General features: G+C 36.8%; 1 protein-coding gene and 2 pseudogenes across 1 annotated transcript; 2 read left to right on the forward strand and 1 right to left on the reverse strand.

The window, feature by feature from the left end:
* Window positions 1-5830: 5830 nt before the first annotated feature.
* On the forward strand, window positions 5831-10534 carry LOC122663207 (wall-associated receptor kinase 3-like). The gene is made up of 2 exons (XM_043858907.1): window positions 5831-6710; window positions 9315-10534. Exons 1-2 carry the CDS (start codon window positions 5831-5833, stop codon window positions 10532-10534), a joined length of 2100 nt encoding a protein of 699 aa, XP_043714842.1.
* Window positions 10535-12163: 1629 nt separating this feature from the next.
* LOC122663208 lies at window positions 12164-15278 on the reverse strand (annotated as a pseudogene).
* Window positions 15279-17396: 2118 nt separating this feature from the next.
* On the forward strand, window positions 17397-18371 carry LOC122663209 (annotated as a pseudogene).
* Window positions 18372-18571: the final 200 nt, after the last annotated feature.

Below are 18571 nucleotides of genomic sequence, written 5' to 3' on the forward strand. Positions count from 1 at the left end.
TCTTCAAGGCACATTTACAAAGATTATTGATGTTGAACGATATGGTTACCTAGATATGATATCTGACATATATAACTCACTTTTGAATACTATTCCCAAAGGGAGATCTGTGGACTTCAATGTCAAATATTTGACAGTTGACAAGATGAAAGATATGGTAGTGAAGACAGATAAAGATGTGATGGAAATGGTAAACATGCTTGGTACTCAAGTTGATTGTATCCACATGTATGTCTACAATGTCCAAGTTGGTAATAACACTGATAATGTTACCATCAATGGACACCATGTCAAGTTTGTGGATGATACTGCAAGAAATAGACCAGAGATTGGAGCACCATATCCAGTTGTTCCCCTTACTGATATGTCTACAAGTACTAGGCCAAAAGCTAATATAAGAAGGGGTGGCTTCAGTAATCCTCAAAGGGATGGTGGTAGAAATATTCAAAGGGATGGTGACATGAATGTTCAGAAGGGTGGTGCTATTGTGATGCATAATAGCAGTCAGACTGCTGTTCTTAGATCAAGTAATGCATCTCATAATCGAGTCACATTTGACAATAGGAGTTTTGCAGTTATGCATGATAGTGGGGTTGCTTTTACTGAAGTTGGTATGTCTAGTAGGTGTAGGAGTGCTAGTATTGTGAGATCTACTACAACTATTACTACCACTGTAGATTTGGGAAGTAATGATGCAATCATTCCATCACCTGATCCAACCAATCCATCAACTAGCAGGGTACTTGAGGGTGAGGAACAAGAAGTGAACAATGACACATCAGATTCTGATTATGTAGCTAGAGAATCTGATGATTTAAGTGATAGTTCAGAGAGTTGTAATGAAGACTATGAAGAATTTGGAAGTAATGCAGAAGAGGAAGAGAACAGTAAAGAGGGATCAAATGGTGAGGAAGAGGATTATGACACTCAGAAGAACAAACCCACAACAATAATGGGTATGAGTCCTACTAATTATCAATGGGGTGTAAAACGTAATTAACTTGATTTGTTTAAAACAAACATTTAACATTTACTTAAGTATAGTTGGTCACTTGGAATTTGTTTCATGACTTGTAGGTATGGTGAGGTGATCTTGAGCTGAGGAGCCAACTTCAATGAGATGCTGCAACTATGTCTTTAGAAGTTACAAATATGTCTTGGGGTTGGGTTGGTATTAAGGTGTTGGGTCATAGGTTTTTTGTAACAATATTAAGTACAATGGGTCTTTGTAATTTCATTATGACTTTTTTAGAATTGTGGGCTGCGCAGGATTTGTCATTCTTTCAGAAATTTTTTTAAAGAATTTTGAGCACCTCTAGATTTAAAACTAAATGTGATATTCTGGGCCATTCTCATTCATTGATTAGGAGCAGTTTTTTTTACCATTGGGGAAATAATGACAATGAGTCTCTCAGCACAGCAGTAAAAAATCTCAGGACTCTGTTAATCATGTACCTCTCTCTCTCTCTATTTGTTTATTTTTCTCCTTTCCTATTCCACACCATAAAGTAAAAAAACAAAAAGAACTTTGTTGGCACCTATAGTGACGGGTCTCTAAAATATCCAACTTGTAAACCACCTTGTTGAGTGTTGACAGATGAGATGCTACTTTACTACAATATTCAACCATAATTAACATGCATCATTACAACCCAAAACTAATAAACATTCATGATTACAACCCAAGAGTAACAAAAATAGACTTCAACAAAATGACTTTGAAATTCTCAGACTTAAATCACTACATTCCAAATACAGTACAATACAATCAAAGCTATTACTACTTGATTTGTGATCTTCATTATTGCTACAGTCTTCTCTACAGTATTCAATCTAATATTCAGACTACCGATCTCTTCACTTCTCTGCTGCTCTATTTCACCCTCATTGTTTGGTGCATCACTAGCATGCACAGATTGGCTTGTTTCACCAATGGGTACTGCCCATTTGAAGAATCTGCAACCACCATTGTCTCTGTTAAAACAAATATAATACAGCCTATCTAGGTTGTCCATTGACTCTGAAATCCTCACAGCAGATCTCCTCCGGTAATAACATTCCATGTTTTGGAACCTCACCCACCTTGCACAGCCGGTATTCACACTCTCAGATGATATCTTACTTGCAAACATTCCAGGAGAACAAGCCATAGATTAATTAGCCTTTGTTTCCTTTTTAAACAAAGAAGTATTTGATGTTTTCATGAATTGTCAAACAAATACCCACTTCCATAATTTCTTTAGAAATTACTTGGCTTTTCATTCTCTAGAAACCCATTTGCAGCTGGGTGTTTGTATATGGGGATCTAAATGAGTTGACAAAAAAGATCGCTATCCACTTGTTCCCCAAGTCCTACAACCAAGCAAGAGACGTATTCATACTATTCCACATCCACACAAGTATAGTATCATCTTCACACATCCACTCATAATCTTTAGAGTTGGCAAAGGGAGGTTTTGAAATCAAGTATTTCAATTTCCCTTTTGCATTGATTTATACATTCACAACCTGTGGCCACAGAAGATAGTTGAATGTTCCATTGTGTTTAGTAGTAGTAATTTGGACATTCATCAAGTCCACAGGGGATTTTGAATCACCCATTGAATTAAAGAATATATAACAGCAGCACCAAATCAGTCACAACAGCAGAACACAGAGCACAAACTAATAAAACAATAGCAAATATCCCCAACAAGCAGAATCGTAGGGTGTTTGGAATCAGCAGGATAGGAGAAAAGTAATAACTTGAAATCAACAGTCCGGATTAGGCCCAAACTCTGGTCGAGTATAGGGCTAGGTTGGGGCTTAAAACCTTCAAATTTTGATAATGATCCAATGGTTGGATAGGCTATTATAATGCTTACCCAGAAATAGTAACTTGAAAATTTCAAAATTTGGCAACTATCAAGATATACCAATTCAATGGTCTGATCAGGACCAAATCTAAATCAATGGTTATGTTTGATCAATAGATATGAACCCTAAAATATTTCAAGGAACAATGGTTAGATCTAGAGAAAAAGACAATATTCAGACAATATTCATGGTGAACGAGACGAAATAGAAGACCACAAATGAAATTTTCCATTGGAGTGTATAGAACACAAATGGGATTAAAAATGTAACTGGTGGAGGAGAAGAAAATAAACAATATCTAATGCAAGAGATCATCTACAACAAATATCAAAAGGGTACAACAACACATTGTGAAATTATGCCCTAATCGAAGAGAGAAAATAAGGAGAAGAAGACAACCTTAACTTCGCCGGAAATTGCAATGTCACCTGAGACGATGGAGATAGTTAAACCAGAGAGGGCTAAAATCGTGGCCTGAGAAGAGGGCTGAGATAAGTTCTTCTTCTTCCTCCGGTTTCACTTCTCTCTTCCCTTCTCAGAGAGCAATCAACTACATTTTTTCCTTTAACGGTGACACCTCTCTATACGGTGGAAGAAATCGTGGCCTGAGAAGAGGGCTGAGCTGAGCTTCTCCTTCTTCCTCCAATTTGCTGCAACAGTTGAAACGAAGAGGATGAAGTGAAGAGGATGAGGTGAAGAGAAAGTGAAGAATAGGGTTTATTCCACTAGTAAGGGCATTTTAGTCCTAACAAATCTGTGACAATGGTTTATTTTACTACTAAGGGTATTTTGGTCCTAATAAAATCATGAAAACGGCAAACCATCACGACTAACCCCCACCGTTACAGGTCTGTAACGGCGGGGTTCAGTTGGTTATTAGTCTGCAGCATGGGGGGGTAACAGTTGTTTCAAAGATTTTGGGGGGGTAATGGTAGATAGTAAAGTTTTTGGGGTGGTAATTGTAAAAAACCCAAACTTTTATACTAAGTCTACACAGAAATTTATTCTTTTCTTTGGGTTGACAATGAAAATATTCATATTTCTATTAAAACTACAAAGGGTCCATCATCCTCAAGGAAAGAGAAATGGATTTACATTAATGGTTGAAACTTGAAGCCATCGATCAACATTGTTAACAACGTTAGTAGACCAGAAACATTTAATCAAAGCAGACTTTAGCTAGACATCGACCATTGCTGACATTTGAGTATCCAAAGGCACCTTCTTATCAACTAACCTTGACTTGACAGCAATTGCATTAGATGCACTCATGGAAGGCTCTTTGGCCGAACAAATTGACTTAAAACCCTGAAAAAAATTCTAACAATGCACGAGAAAAGCCGAAAGAAGGATTAATCCGCAAGCAACAGCGAGGGTGGCGACAATTACTTCAGAATGGTTTGACTGTAAACCCAGCTAGATTCCTCCTTTCGATTGAGCACCACGACGAGCAAGTTTTGTCCCTAGTTTGATTGAAGTCAAATTCCATGAGCAAGCATTGGTTTTTTCTTTTTTTGTTATTTTTTGGGTAGAAAACGAGCAAAGCTTTGTCCTATGCTTGATTGAAGTCAAAGTCATACAAGTGGACGGTGTTCAATCAATAACCTCTATCTATGCCGCCAATGTCCAAATGGATTAGCTTTGATAATTGATACTGTCAATCTTATTCTCCGGTTTTGTTTTTGTACCCAAGGGTATTCTTTAGGCATATTTCACAATGCATCAAGTTTTGTTGTTTCCTTCAATTTAGTCCCTTTCATCCCCTTTCACCATCATAGTTTATTTAATTGGGAATCAGATCTGGATTGGTCTTAGTCGATATTGATTCAGATCGTCCTGAATCAAACTGGCCGGATTAGATGGAATTGCGCCTACATCTTAATAAAAATTAGGTTTTCATTATTTTTTACCCTCGGGTTGTATCACTGGATCGGTATCAGATCTTTCAAGGATTGAGATCAGTGTAGCTCCCGGTCTGGGTCGATACTGATCCCATCCAGGCAAATTTACCAATTCTAGAACCATACTACAAACCATGTTTACCGTTGCTCATTTTCTTACAATAACAATGTAAGAAAAAATTTACATGCTACACAATCAATGAGGAGTTTGAAAAATGATATCCGGTAAGTGCGGAGGCTCAATCTAGAAGGATGAAGCGTAGGTCAATAATTCCTTTTTTTTTTTTAAAAAAAAAAAGTCAATTCATTGTACGTTGTGGATTGCTTGTTTACTTCATTATGGATATCAATCAAATCTTCCTATTTTAGGTAAAGGGAATATCAATCATCTTTGGGATATAAAAACACATGTGGAGCAACTTGAAAATTACCCATTAAATAAGACATGCGGTCGACTCATGACCTCATACCATGGTTTTAAGTATCAGTATCGTATCGTCTGTATCGGAAGATATGTATATACAGATGATACGTATTGATTTTGCTAGTCATCGATATTGTGTCAATACTATATCAATAGCACAGTACGTATAAGGGGTAAAATAATCAAAAAAACTCATTTTTAAAGGAAATTTAAGGATAATTTTATCTGATACAGCCAATCCAAGCCGATACCGTATCGATATCTTATTAATTTTACGTGTTGCCGATTACCTATTCCGATACTATGCACTAAAATAACCATGCCTCATACTGCTGCCTTGGAGGGGAGTTTCCTCAGACTTTCAGGATAATCCTAGCCCTTGATATATTTATTCTTGTAATCATTTATTATGCGGAGTATGAAAATTTCGTCCTCCAACAGTTCATTGTGTAGTCTTTGCCCAAGTCAAAGAAAGAAGTTTCATACCATAGGGAGGTTAGTAACTCCATGATCAATTCCTTAATTAATTGTTTCCATGATCAACAAGATAAGCAAGGCCAGCCCTCTTTGCCTAAAAGACTTGGAAGTTATTTATAGCCCACGAAAGGCACTCAAGGGAAACAACTGAAAAAGATAACTGATCCAAACCATGATTCTGATTTTGCTTCTTATCAGTCTTCTATCACCAGCTTTAGGTGCAGCAGCCATTACAGTTCCACCTCTAACCTTCCCTGGCTGCCAAGAAAAATGTGGAAATGTAAGCGTTCCCTACCCATTTGGAATTGGAGAAGGTTGCTTCATGGGGGGTTCTAATGATAGTTTTTATCGTATAACATGCGAGGCCAGGAACGGCAGCAGCAGCCTTAGAGCTTACATAGGGGGGGACACTGAAGTCCTCCAGATATCATTAGAAGTCCCAGAGATAAGCGTTAGCAGCTATTATGCTTTTCAGTGTTACAATTCTACTGGAAAAGCAATTGGGCAAACCTACTGGATGACTTTGAGAGGTACGCCTTTCACCTTCTCAGCCACCCGAAACAAGTTTATAAGTATCGGATGCGACACACTTGCAAACATAGCTGATTATGTGGATAATTACTTCACACTTGGGTGCATGTCCGTGTGCAGAGACATGAAGAGTGTGAAGAATGGTTCTTGCACTGGTATCGGTTGTTGCCAGACTTCAATTCCTTTAAATCTCAAACGTTTCAGTGTGATTCTTGGGAGTTTATATAACCATACAAGGATTTGGCGGTCCAATCCTTGCAGCTATGCTTTCTTGGCTGATCAAGACTGGTTCGACTTCAAATTCTCAGATCTCTCGGCTGATAACTTTGCCAATTCGACTATTCCGGTGGTGTTGGATTGGGCTATTGGGAATCAAACATGTGAAGTAGCAGTTCGAGATTCACATTCGTATGCTTGTGGTCAAAATAGCTATTGCTCTAATGCCACAAATGGCCCTGGCTATCAATGTTTCTGCAAAAATGGTTTCAAAGGCAACCCTTATCTTCCTCGAGGATGCCAAGGTAATTAATTACCGTACTTGCTTTTTTTGTTTTTTATTTCTGAATAATTTCTGATTTCATGATCATTTATTTGCAGTTTTATTATCTGGTCCATTGTTCTTTTTAATCTTATAGGTTATTCTTGTACGGATTTTCATTCTGTCAAGTGTGGTGCACTCGGTGCACCTCATTTGTGCATTAGATTTTTGAAGTTGCACAAGTGAGGTGCACCGTCCGATGTTCTTTAAAGATGCACAACTGCTAAGAGAATACAAAATTGTCCTTGCACTCATGTTGACATCACCAAGCATCATGACTACTAAATAGGATTTGTTTGGTTTGAAGTAAAATGAAATTAAATCAATCATAAAGTGAAAATTTTTGTAATTATTAGTATAATTTTTTTTAATCATTAGTGTAATTTATTTCATTATTAAATTTAGTTTACTTTTTAATAAATTTCTTTGATTTGAAAATAAAATAAATATTACATTTCAAAAGTAAAATTACCAACTGTGGTAATTGATTTAGGTAAATTATAGATCATGATTACAAAATTTTCCTTATAAATATATGAGGCTAGTATTTTCGAAACAAAAATGCATGTCTAGTATGACCTATACATTTTGGCTTTGTCAGGCAATTTCGGATATATGTGAAAAATTATTTGGACTCCATTTAATGAAAAATTACTCGTTACTTTAGAGAACCAAACCCAATGGCATATTATCCGGCTAAGGATATGGCAAAAAAGGGTGTATTGTTTACTCAGATTGTGTATCGTTTTCATGTTTAGTTCGAACTTGAGTGGAACACTCTCTGTAGACCAAGATATAGATTTTCGTAATATTATTATTTTTTTGTTTAGATGACTTTGGTTATATTGAGGATTATGCCGAAGGTGAAAGTTCTAAGGTGTTCATATCTAGTAATCGTTTGGATATGCCTACACATTAACTCTGTAATTTTTCTTTTTTATTAATTATATCTGGTGACCTTTAGCAAAAAAAAATACATTTTGGCTTTGTCATTGCTAAAAAATTTCATTGTTCTTGCATGTGCGTCGGTGCTGGATTGACAAAGACATTGACGAATGTGACAAAGGATACAATAATTCTTGCTACTCGATTGCTAGTTGCACCAACACCTATGGGAGTTACAATTGCTCTTGTCCACAAGGCTACTTTGGCAATGGCTGGGTAAATGGGACCCGTTGTACCCGTGATGAGAAATCTCCTCCATTGATAGGCATTATTTTAGGTAATTTTCTTTCTTATTTTTTTTTTTTTTTTTTTTTTTTTTTTTTGGGTTGAATGTTTTTCCACTTTCCAGGTAAAATTTATTTATTTTTCCATATCGTCATTCCATGAGCTAGAACCCTAAACCTTTCCTACATGCCAATTTTAAATTTTAACAGCCAAATGATCAACTGTCTACATGGTAGAAAATCCATGTGTGGATCATGTCCTTGTACAAGTATCATCCAAGGCCTTCCAAGGCCAATCACATGGAATCCACTGTAGAACCCACTAGAGGAGTCGATTCTATGTGAGTGGCCTTGGGGGCCCTGTACTGTACATGTACAAGACATGATCTGCTCTTGTTAATGGGTGCGGTCCATTTGATAGGTAAAGTAATCTAGTTTCAGTTGGGTAGGGTAGGTAGATTTTTGTCCCATGTTGTGAGGAGTGGGGTAGGGGAGAAAAGAGCCAACTAAAGAGTTATTCTATTTTGGTGTTTTTCCACCCAGCCTGTTAAGATTGAGAGAAGACATGAAGAAAGGTAAAGAGACAAGAGAATGAAGACACACTGTTTTACTTGGTTCGGTGGTCAATCACCTACGTCCAAGGGTGCCTTTCTTTGAAAAAGATTAATGTATTCATTTACCTTTCTTCATTCATTCTTACAATATTTAAATCTATCATTGCCATAACCGATGGATCTATCTTAGGGAAAAGATATGAATAAAATCATTGATTTAAGCGTTGATAATTAGGGGGAGACATAGGAGACATATCTGCTCTCTTTCCTTGATATTTTGGCTTATTTCCATTTAAGAAATTGGCATGTGTTTTGTGTGCAAGCTGAGCATTGGAAGAGGATAGGCCATGAGTCGGCATTGACTTTTTTGGGATTATGGTTCCTCGTTGTACCACGGTTCTATGGTCTTAATGACCATGGACCGATTTTGAATCTTCATATGGCATAACACAGCCATATAGGATATCTTGTACTTTTCCACATGACAAATGAGATGCGCTAAATTTTATAAACTGATAGACTATTTTCTTATTTTTATTTTTATTTTTTTGGGAAAAAGCATGATAATATTATCCAGTAAAATAAATCAAGGGAGAAAGTTCTTTGAGCAAGCAGGGTACTTTACACCCTCTCAAATTGAGTTTAAGCAGCTCTCATGTCTTGTTATCAAAGTCTTCGGATGCAATGTATTTGACACCAAAATCTCAAATTTGAGATATATATTGAAAATAGAATCCTTGTGGGCTTGTAAATATCTAGCCAAAATCCTCATTGTTAAGAAACTGTTTTTAGATTAAAAACAACATTCTATATATGAAATGACAAAAAGTAAAATTAAAATCTAACTTCTGGTTTTTTGTGCAGGTACCGGTCTAGGTACTATATTTCTACTTGTCTGCATATTTTTTTCATATTGGACATTCAAGAGAAGAAGGCTTATCAAACTCAGACAAAAATTTTTCCAACAAAATGGAGGCTTGTTATTGCAGCAACAAATAGCTTTGCATAAAGGTGTTGAAGAAATTGCCAAGATTTTTACCATAGAAGAGCTAGAAAAGGCAACAAACAACTTCCATGAGATTCAAATACTTGGCCAAGGAGGGCAAGGTACGGTTTTCAGAGGAAACTTATTTGGAGGCAAAGTCGTGGCAGTTAAGAAATCCAAAAAAATGGACAAAGGGCAAATTATAGAGTTCATAAATGAGGTGAATATCCTTTCTCAAATTTATCATAGAAATGTGGTAAAGCTCTTGGGATGTTGTTTAGAGACAGAGGTTCCATTGTTAGTTTACGAGTTCATCTCCAATGGAACCCTCTTCCAACATATCCATAACAGGAATCATGCAGCTTTTATTTCATGGGGAAACCGTTTAAGAATTGCTGCTGAAACAGCTGGTGCATTAGCATATTTGCACTCTGCTCATTCAGTACCAATCCTTCATAGGGATGTCAAGTCTTCTAATATACTATTAGATGATAATCACACGGCCAAAGTATCTGATTTTGGGGCTTCAAGATTTGTTCCTTTAGATCAAACTCAAATGACAACACTAATTCAAGGGACCTTAGGCTACTTAGACCCAGAATGCTTCCATAAAGGTCAATTGACTGATAAAAGTGATGTTTATAGCTTTGGTGTTGTTCTTGCGGAGCTCTTAACTGGGCAAAAACCACTTTCACCTGAAGGATTTGGGGAACATAAAAGCTTAGCGATGCATTTTGTTTCTTCAATGGAAAAGAAGAAATTTCTTCATATTGTTGATGCCAGAGTGCTAAATGAGAGAAATAGAGAGCAAATTTTGGTAGTTGCTGAGCTTGCAAGAAAATGCTTAAATGTTAAAGGAGAAGATAGGCCAACGATGAAAGAAGTTGCAATAGAGCTTGAATCTTTGAAAATGTTCTATGAACACACATGGTCACAGCATGAATATGAGGAAACTGAACACTTATTGGATGAACCATTAATAAGTTCTACAAGCATTGCGACTGCTCAAGAGACTCCAGGGGATAGTTCTACTATCTATGCAAGTTGTCAAGGAAGGTTGGAGGATAGTGTCATGCTATCATTACAGAATGGTCGTTGATTAGTTATCTTTTGTGAACAACTGATAGAATCATGTGTTCTCTCTCTCTCTCTCCTACCAATTTATGTTTGCTACTATTTGTAACTAATAATGTATGTTATGCAGATTTTTTTATGAAAAAAAAATTCTATTAAGGGCAACAAAAAGGGTGTACACGAAACCTCTCTAGACTAGTCAGCGTAGAAAAACTTTTGCCAATCTTATTTTATTATTTTCCCCTATTAAAATTGTTAAAATATAACATCACTTGACAAAGGATGCTAAATTATTCATGACCTAATTATAAGTGAATATTGCACAATTAATCCAAATGTAATATTTATAGCGTGAGGACCATACACATTTGGGTGGTTGGTGTGGATGTCTGGGAGTGAAAAAAATCCTCTGGTTTCCACACCTTGGAGAAGAGAGAGGAAAAACGGAAATCGCTACCTAAATTTTGGGTGTAGGACTCATAAATAGTGCCCCTCCTTCATAGAAGGTACACTAAATCAACTTCAAGATTCAATGATTGGTCTGCCCCAAATCTCTGGGTTAGTGTCAATTTATAAGATGGGAAGATGTTAAGTACTCAACATACACCCGACCGATGGCCAGTCTTCCTAGACCACACTATTTGCTATACACTTGTTGGTTATATATATTATGAACCTAGTTAAACTAATTATTGAAATGTTTAATTTATGGGTCTAATTAGGTTTTAATAGCTTGAAAAATCAAGAATCCATATAAACGATGTTTCATACTATGGAGGTGATGTAGGCCCAAGCCCATCAAGTTCACAAGGCACAGGGCCTAGTCAAGACCAGAACCAACCCATACATGGTCGATCCCTACCAACTCCAAAAAAATCCTGTCCAAGATCAATTAAAGTCTTGTTAGTGGAGAATCTCTATAATGCATTTAGAACTTCCATTGTGCATGAAACGTTAAACTTCAATTGTTAATTTGTGTGCTGAGTCCCAACTGTTATTTTGACTCTCAAAATCAAATTCAGCTTAATGTATCTACTCTAAACTAAAATCAATATTTTAGTTGGACTAGAAGGATCATACATGGACTCATCTTTATTGGTTAAAGTTTTTGATATCTTCATTCAATGTAGTATATCAAATCCTATTAGAGATATAAAGATATAATATTTTTGGTATCTAACCTTAAAAGTCTCAACTCAATCTCAGTCTACCATGGAGTGAAAAATAACTAATGTGGGAATTCCTCCCATAAAAAATAGTTCTACAGTTAATGTTGTTACTGTTAGGGTTTAGGGTTTAAGCACAAGGTTGCTTAAAGCAATACACCCTGAGTATCGAGTTTGGAATACCTAGGCTGTTGCCTCCAACTAGTATTTATAGGAAAACTAGAGTTTAGGTCAGATGGACTAATTATTAGATTGCCCCTCACAGCCTGAGCTTTAATATAAATAGGATTATGTAAGAATATATGAAGAGACATTACAACAATACCCTTACAGTTACCAAATAGTAAGAAACATAAACTGGAAAAATGAGAGAGAGAGAGAGAGACTCTATGTGTGTGGTGGGACAAAGGAGTAGATATATATATTCATGCCAGCTACAATAAGATTCAATTAACTGATTATTTTTGCAAGGATAATCAACTAAATAATCAACGACCGATATGTAATGATAGCATAACACTATCTCCCAGCCTCCCTTGACAACTTGCATTAATAGGAGAATTGTCCTCCAAATTTTCTTGAGTAGTTGCATTGACGGTAGAACTTGTTGATGGTTCATCTGTGAAGCGTTCGGTTTCCTCATAATAATGTTTTGGTGAGGTATGTTCAAAGAACATTCTCAAAGATTCAAGCTCTGTTGCAACTTCTTTCATTGGTGGTCTATCTTCCCCTTTAACATTTAAGCATCGTCTTACAAGCTCAGCAACTTCCAAAATTTGTTCTCTGTTTCTCTCATTTACCATTCGGGCATCAAGAAACTGAAGAAGTTTGTTATCTTTCATTGAAGTAACAAAATACATTGCTAGGCTTCTATGTTCTCCAAATTCTTCAGGTAGAAGTGCCTTTTGCCCTGTCAAGAGCTCTGCAAGAACAACACCAAAGCTATAAACATCACTTTTGTCAGTCAGTTGACCTGTTTGAAAGCATTCCGGGTCTAAGTACCCTAAGGTCCCTTGAACTAATGTCGTCATTTGAGTTTGATCCAAAGGAACCAATCTTGAAGCCCCGAAATCAAAGACTTTCGCTGTGTAAGTATCATCTAGTAGTACATTGCAAGACTTGACATCCCTATGAAGGATGGGTATTGAATGAGCAGAATGCAAATACGCTAGTGCTCGAGCTGTTTCAGTAGCAATTCTTAGACGGTTTCCCCATGAAATAGAAGCTGCAATATTCCTGTTATGGATATGTTGAGAGAGGGTTCCATGGGAGATGAACTCATAAACTAACAATGGAACCTCTGTCTCTAAACAACATCCCAAGATCTTTACCACATTTCTATGATTGATTTGGGAAAGTATATCTATCTCATTTATAAACTCTATAATCTGACCTTGATCCATTATTTTGGATTTCTTAATTGCCACTTCTTTGCCACTCAATAATATTCCTTTGAAAACTGTACCATGCCCTCCTTCTCCAAGTATTCGACTCTCATGGAAGTTGTTGGTAGCCTTTTTTAGCTCTTCTTCAGTGAAAATCTTGGCAATTTTTCAACACCTTCATGTAAAGCTATTTGTTGTTGCAATAGCAAACCCCCATTTTGTTGGAAGTATTTTTCTCTGAGTTTGATAAGTCTTCTTCTCTTGATTGCCCAACATGAAAAATAAATGCAGACCAGTAGAAATATAATGCCTAGACCAATACCTGCATAAACACAAACTTTAACTGAGAAGGGATGAAATGGAGACTCCTTTGGTAACATTGACAGAGTTGAAAGAGTGGTTTAGGCCTAACTGTCCAGACTTATGAGTTTGAGACTGAGGATGGAAGGGATGACTTCATTTCTAGATTTCTAGATGGTAGGGCTGTTAACGGGCCGGGCTAGGCCATGCATATTAAAACCAGCCCAATTCTAAGGCTTTTAAAGTCTGCCCAAGCCCAACCCGACCCTGCCAGGACCTAAAAACCACTCGACCCGAGCCCAACCCTGCCAAAGTATTTCCTAGTTTGGTACGGTCCTGTTGGACCGGATTGACCCTGAATTGAATGTGTGTGTGGAAGCTTCCTCTAATTGGTGTTCCCCTTTATAGTGTAATTTTGTTTTTGGATATTCTTCCTTCCTCCCCCACCCCCTTCCCCTTCCCATTCCCCTTCCCCTTCCCCTTCCCCTTCTTTTTCTATTTTCCTTTCATTTTTTAATAAAGGATTACTTACCCAAAATAAATAAGTAAATAACAAATCTATTTGGAATTTATTCACAAAAATTGTTTATCTCATTCACACGATTTGGCAATTATTAGCATTTAGAATTGAAATATTGGAAAAGTTTCTGCATCGTGGGTATGTAGGTATCATGTTCTCAAAAAAAATGGAAAAAGAGAGAGATTTTACCAGGAAAATGGAAAAACATGGAGCCTTAAGGATTAAAGAAGAAAATTACCTACAATAATCCTTATCAATGAAAGAGATTTCTTATTGCGGGTGCAACGAGTCTTATTTACCCAGCCATCGCCATGGTAGCCTTGTGGACAAGAGCAATTGTAACTCCCATAAGTGTTGGTGCAAATAGCACTTTGGTAGCAAGAATTATTGCGTCCTTTCTCACATTCATTTATATCTTTGTCAATCCAGCATCAATACATGAACAATAAAAATTTGTTAATTAGCTTTACCAAAGACAACAGTTCACACTTCATATGCCTTATAGTTTTGAAAACACTAATTTCATAAATCCATGAGCCCACAATGCAATAACTTCTCATTAATATATTAGCTATAATTTAAGACAATGTTTAGGTGGAGGGACTCCCAGATGTATAAGGGGTGGTATAGGCTTGCTAGTAGCTGATGTGGAGCTAATCTCTCAACAATCCCCCACACGTGTGGCAGTTTGTACTACAGCTACGATGAAATTCACTTTGATATCATGTAAAGTTTTCATCTGAAAAGTTCAAACTGTTAGGTGGAGGGACTCCCAAGTGTACAAGGGGGCTATAGGCTTGTTAGTAGCCGTTGTGGGACTAATTTTTTAATAGGCGGGGTGATCCTTGTTTTTTTTTTTTTTTTTTTTGTTAAAATATCATGTATATTAAAAAGAGAAAAAATAGAGTACAATCAAAACTAAAAAAAAACCAGAAACACCAAACAAGAACTACCAAATGAGAACCCCCCCCCTACGCATTGCCATTAGCATGGGATCAAAAGCAGACTAAAGATAAATAACAGAACACAAAAGCCAAGCTAATGCCACCGGAATCTTGGTCTTCCCTGGCGATGGCCAAGAATCAATAGGAGCTGAAGTTTCAAACTGGACGGCTGATTTAGCAAGAAAATCAGCCACCGGATTAGCCTCACGAAAACAATGGGTAATTTTCCGCTAGACGGGGAGATCCTATTAAGTGGTTTGGATCAAATGTTTCTACTATTCTACCTGTAAGTCCATTCATTTTACTAATTGACCATGGAGGTAACTGAGACAAATCATAATGAACATGAAGTCAGAATTCAGCAAAAGCTAAGAAAATTTACCTTGGCATCCTTGTGGGAGATAAGGGTTCCCTTCGAAACCATCTTTGCAGTAACATCGATAGCCAGGGCCATTAGTGGAATTAGAGCAATAGCTATTTGGACCACAAGCATACGATTGTGTATCTAGAACTGCTTCTTCGCATGTTTGATTCCCAATCGCCCAATCCATCACCACCGGAATAATCGAATTGGCTAAACGATTAGTCGAGAAATCTGATAATTTGAAGGTGAACCAGTCTTGATCAGCCAAGAAAGCATAGCTGCAAGGGCTGGACCCCAAGAAACCATAACGCTGTAAATTTTTCTTTTTTATTAATTATATTTGTTGACCTTCAGCAAAAAAATACATTTTAGCTTTGTCATTGCTAAAAAATTTCATTGTTCTTGCATGTGCATCGGTGCTGGATTGACAAAGACATTGATGAATGTGAGAAGGGATACAATAATTCTTGCTACTCGATTGTTATTTGCACCAACACCTATGGGAGTTACAACTGCTCTTGTCCACAAGGCTACTTTGGCAATGGCTGGGTAAATGGAACCCGTTGTACCCGTGATGAGAAATCTCCTCCATTGATAGGCATTATTTTAGGTAATTTTCTTTCTTAATCCTTTTTTTTTTGGGTTGAATGTTTTTTCACTTTCCAGGTAAAAATTATTTATTTTTCCATTTCTTCAGTCCATGAGCTAGAATCCTAAACCTTTCCAACATGCCAATTTTAAATCCTAACAGCCAAATGATCAACTGTCTATATGGTAGAAAACCTGTGTGTGGATCATGTCCCTGTACAAGTACCGTCTAAGGCCCTCTAGGACCAGTCACATGGAATCTACTATAGGACCCACTAGAGGAGTCGATTCTATGTGTGTGGCCCTGGAGGGCCTTGGACGGTACATGTACAAGACATGATCTGGTCTTGTTCATGGGTGTGGTCCATTTGATAGGTGAAGTAATCTAGTTTCAGTTGGGTAGGGTAGGTAGATTTTTATCCCATTTTGTGAGGAGTGGGGTTGGGGAGAAAAGAGCCAACTAAAGAGTTATTATATTTTGGTGTTTTTCCGCCCAGCCTATTAAGATTGAGAGAAGACATGAAGAAAGGTAAGGAGACAAGAGAAGGAAGACACAATGTTTTACTTGGTTCGGTGGTCAATCACCTACGTCCAAGGGTGCTCTTCTTTGAGAGAGATTAATGTATTCATTTACCTTTCTTCATTCATTCTTACAATATTTAAATCCATCATTGCCATAATTGATGGATCTATCTTAAGGAAAAGATAAGAATAAAATCCTTGATTTAGGGGCTAATAATTAGGGGGAGACATAGGAGACATAACTGCTCTCTTTCCCTGATATTTTGAACTATTTTCATTTAGGAAATTGGCATGTGTTTTGTGTGCAAGCTGAGCATTGGCAGAGGATAGGCCATGAGTCAGCATTGACTTTTTTTGGATTATGGCTCCTCTTTGTACCACAGTTCCATGGTCTTAATAACCATGGACCGATTTTGAACCTTCATATGTCATAACATAGCCAAATAGGGTATCTTGTACTTTTCCACATGACAAATGAGATGCGCTACATTTTATAAACTGATAGACCCTTTTCTTATTTTTATTTTTACTTTTTTTGGAAAAAGCATGATAATATTATGTAGTAAAATAAATCAAGGGAGAAGGTTCTTTGAGCAAGCAGGGTACTCTACACCCTCTCAAATTGAGTTTAAGCAGCTCTCATGTCTTGTTATCAAAGTCTTCGGATGCAATGTATTTGACACCAAAATCTCAAATTTGAGATATATATTGAAAAACAGAATCCATGTGGGCTTGTAAATATCTAGCCAAAATCCTCAGTGTTAAGAAACTGTTTTTAGATTAAAAACAACATTCTATATATGAGATGAAAAAAAAGTAAAATTAAAGATATACCTTCTGGTTTTTTGTGCAGGTACCGGTCTAAGTACTATATTTCTACTTGTCTGTATATTTTTTTCATATTGGACAATCAAGAGAAGAAGACTTATCAAACTCAGACAAAAAATTTTCCAACAAAACGGGGGCCTGTTATTGCAGCAACAAATAGCTTTGCATAAAGGTGTTGAAGAAATTGCCAAGATTTTTACCATAGAAGAGCAAGAAAAGGCAACAAACAACTTCCATGAGAATCAAATACTTGGCGAAGGAGGGCAAGGTATGGTTTTCAGAGGAAAATCACCTGGAGGCAAAGTAGTAGCAGTTAAGAAATTCAAAAAAATGGACAAAGGGCAAATTATAGAGTTCATAAATGAGGTGATTATCCTTTCTCAAATTAATCATAGAAATGTGGTAAAGCTCTTGGGACGTTGTTTAGAGACAGAGGTTCCAATGTTAGTTTACGAGTTCTTCTCCAATGGAACCCTCTTCCAACATATCCATAACAGGAATCATGCAGCTTTTATTTCATGGGGAAACCGTTTAAGAATTGCTGCTGAAACAGCTGGAGCATTAGCATATTAGCATTCTGCTCACTCGGTACCCATCCTTCATAGGGATGTCAAGTCTTCCAATATACTATTAGATGATAATCACACGGCCAAAGTATCTGATTTTGGGGCTTCAAGATTTGTTCCTTTAGATCAAACTCAAATGACGACACTAATTCAAGGGACATTAGGGTACTTAGACCCAGAATGCTTCCATAAAGGTCAATTGACTGATAAAAGTGATGTTTATAGCTTTGGGGTTGTTCTTGCGGAGCTCTTAACTGGGCAAAAACCACTTCCACCTGAAGGATTTGGGGAACATAAAAGCCTAGCGATGCATTTTGTTTCTTCAATGGAAAAGAAGAAACTTTTTCATATTCTTGATGTCCGAATGATAAATGGGAGAAATAGAGAGCAACTTTTGGTAGTTGCTGAGCTTGCAAGAAAATACCTTAATGTTAAAGGGGAAGATAGGCCAACGATGAAAGAAGTTGCAATAGAGCTTGAATCTTTGAAAATGTTCTATGAACACACATGGTCACTGCATGAATATGACGAAACCGAACACTTATTGGAAGAACCATTAATAAGTTCTACAATCATTGCAACTGCTCAAGAGACTCCGGGGGATAGTTCTACTACCAATGCAAGTTGTCAAGGAAGGTTGGGGGATAGTGTCATGCTATCATCACAGAATGGTCGTTGATTATTTATCTAATTATCATTTATGAAAAATAAAAATGGCTTCTTTTATGATTAAGATTCATATTCTAGACTTGTGTTGGTGTATAATATCAAACAACTAAGAACAATTGATTGACTCATATGTACTCTCTCTCTCTCCTACCAGTTTATGTTTGCTCCTATTTGTAACTAATAATTCATATTATGAAGATTTTTTTATGA

Source organism: Telopea speciosissima, chromosome 5 (genome assembly GCF_018873765.1).
Source record: "Telopea speciosissima isolate NSW1024214 ecotype Mountain lineage chromosome 5, Tspe_v1, whole genome shotgun sequence".
Taxonomy (NCBI): Eukaryota; Viridiplantae; Streptophyta; class Magnoliopsida; order Proteales; family Proteaceae; genus Telopea; species Telopea speciosissima.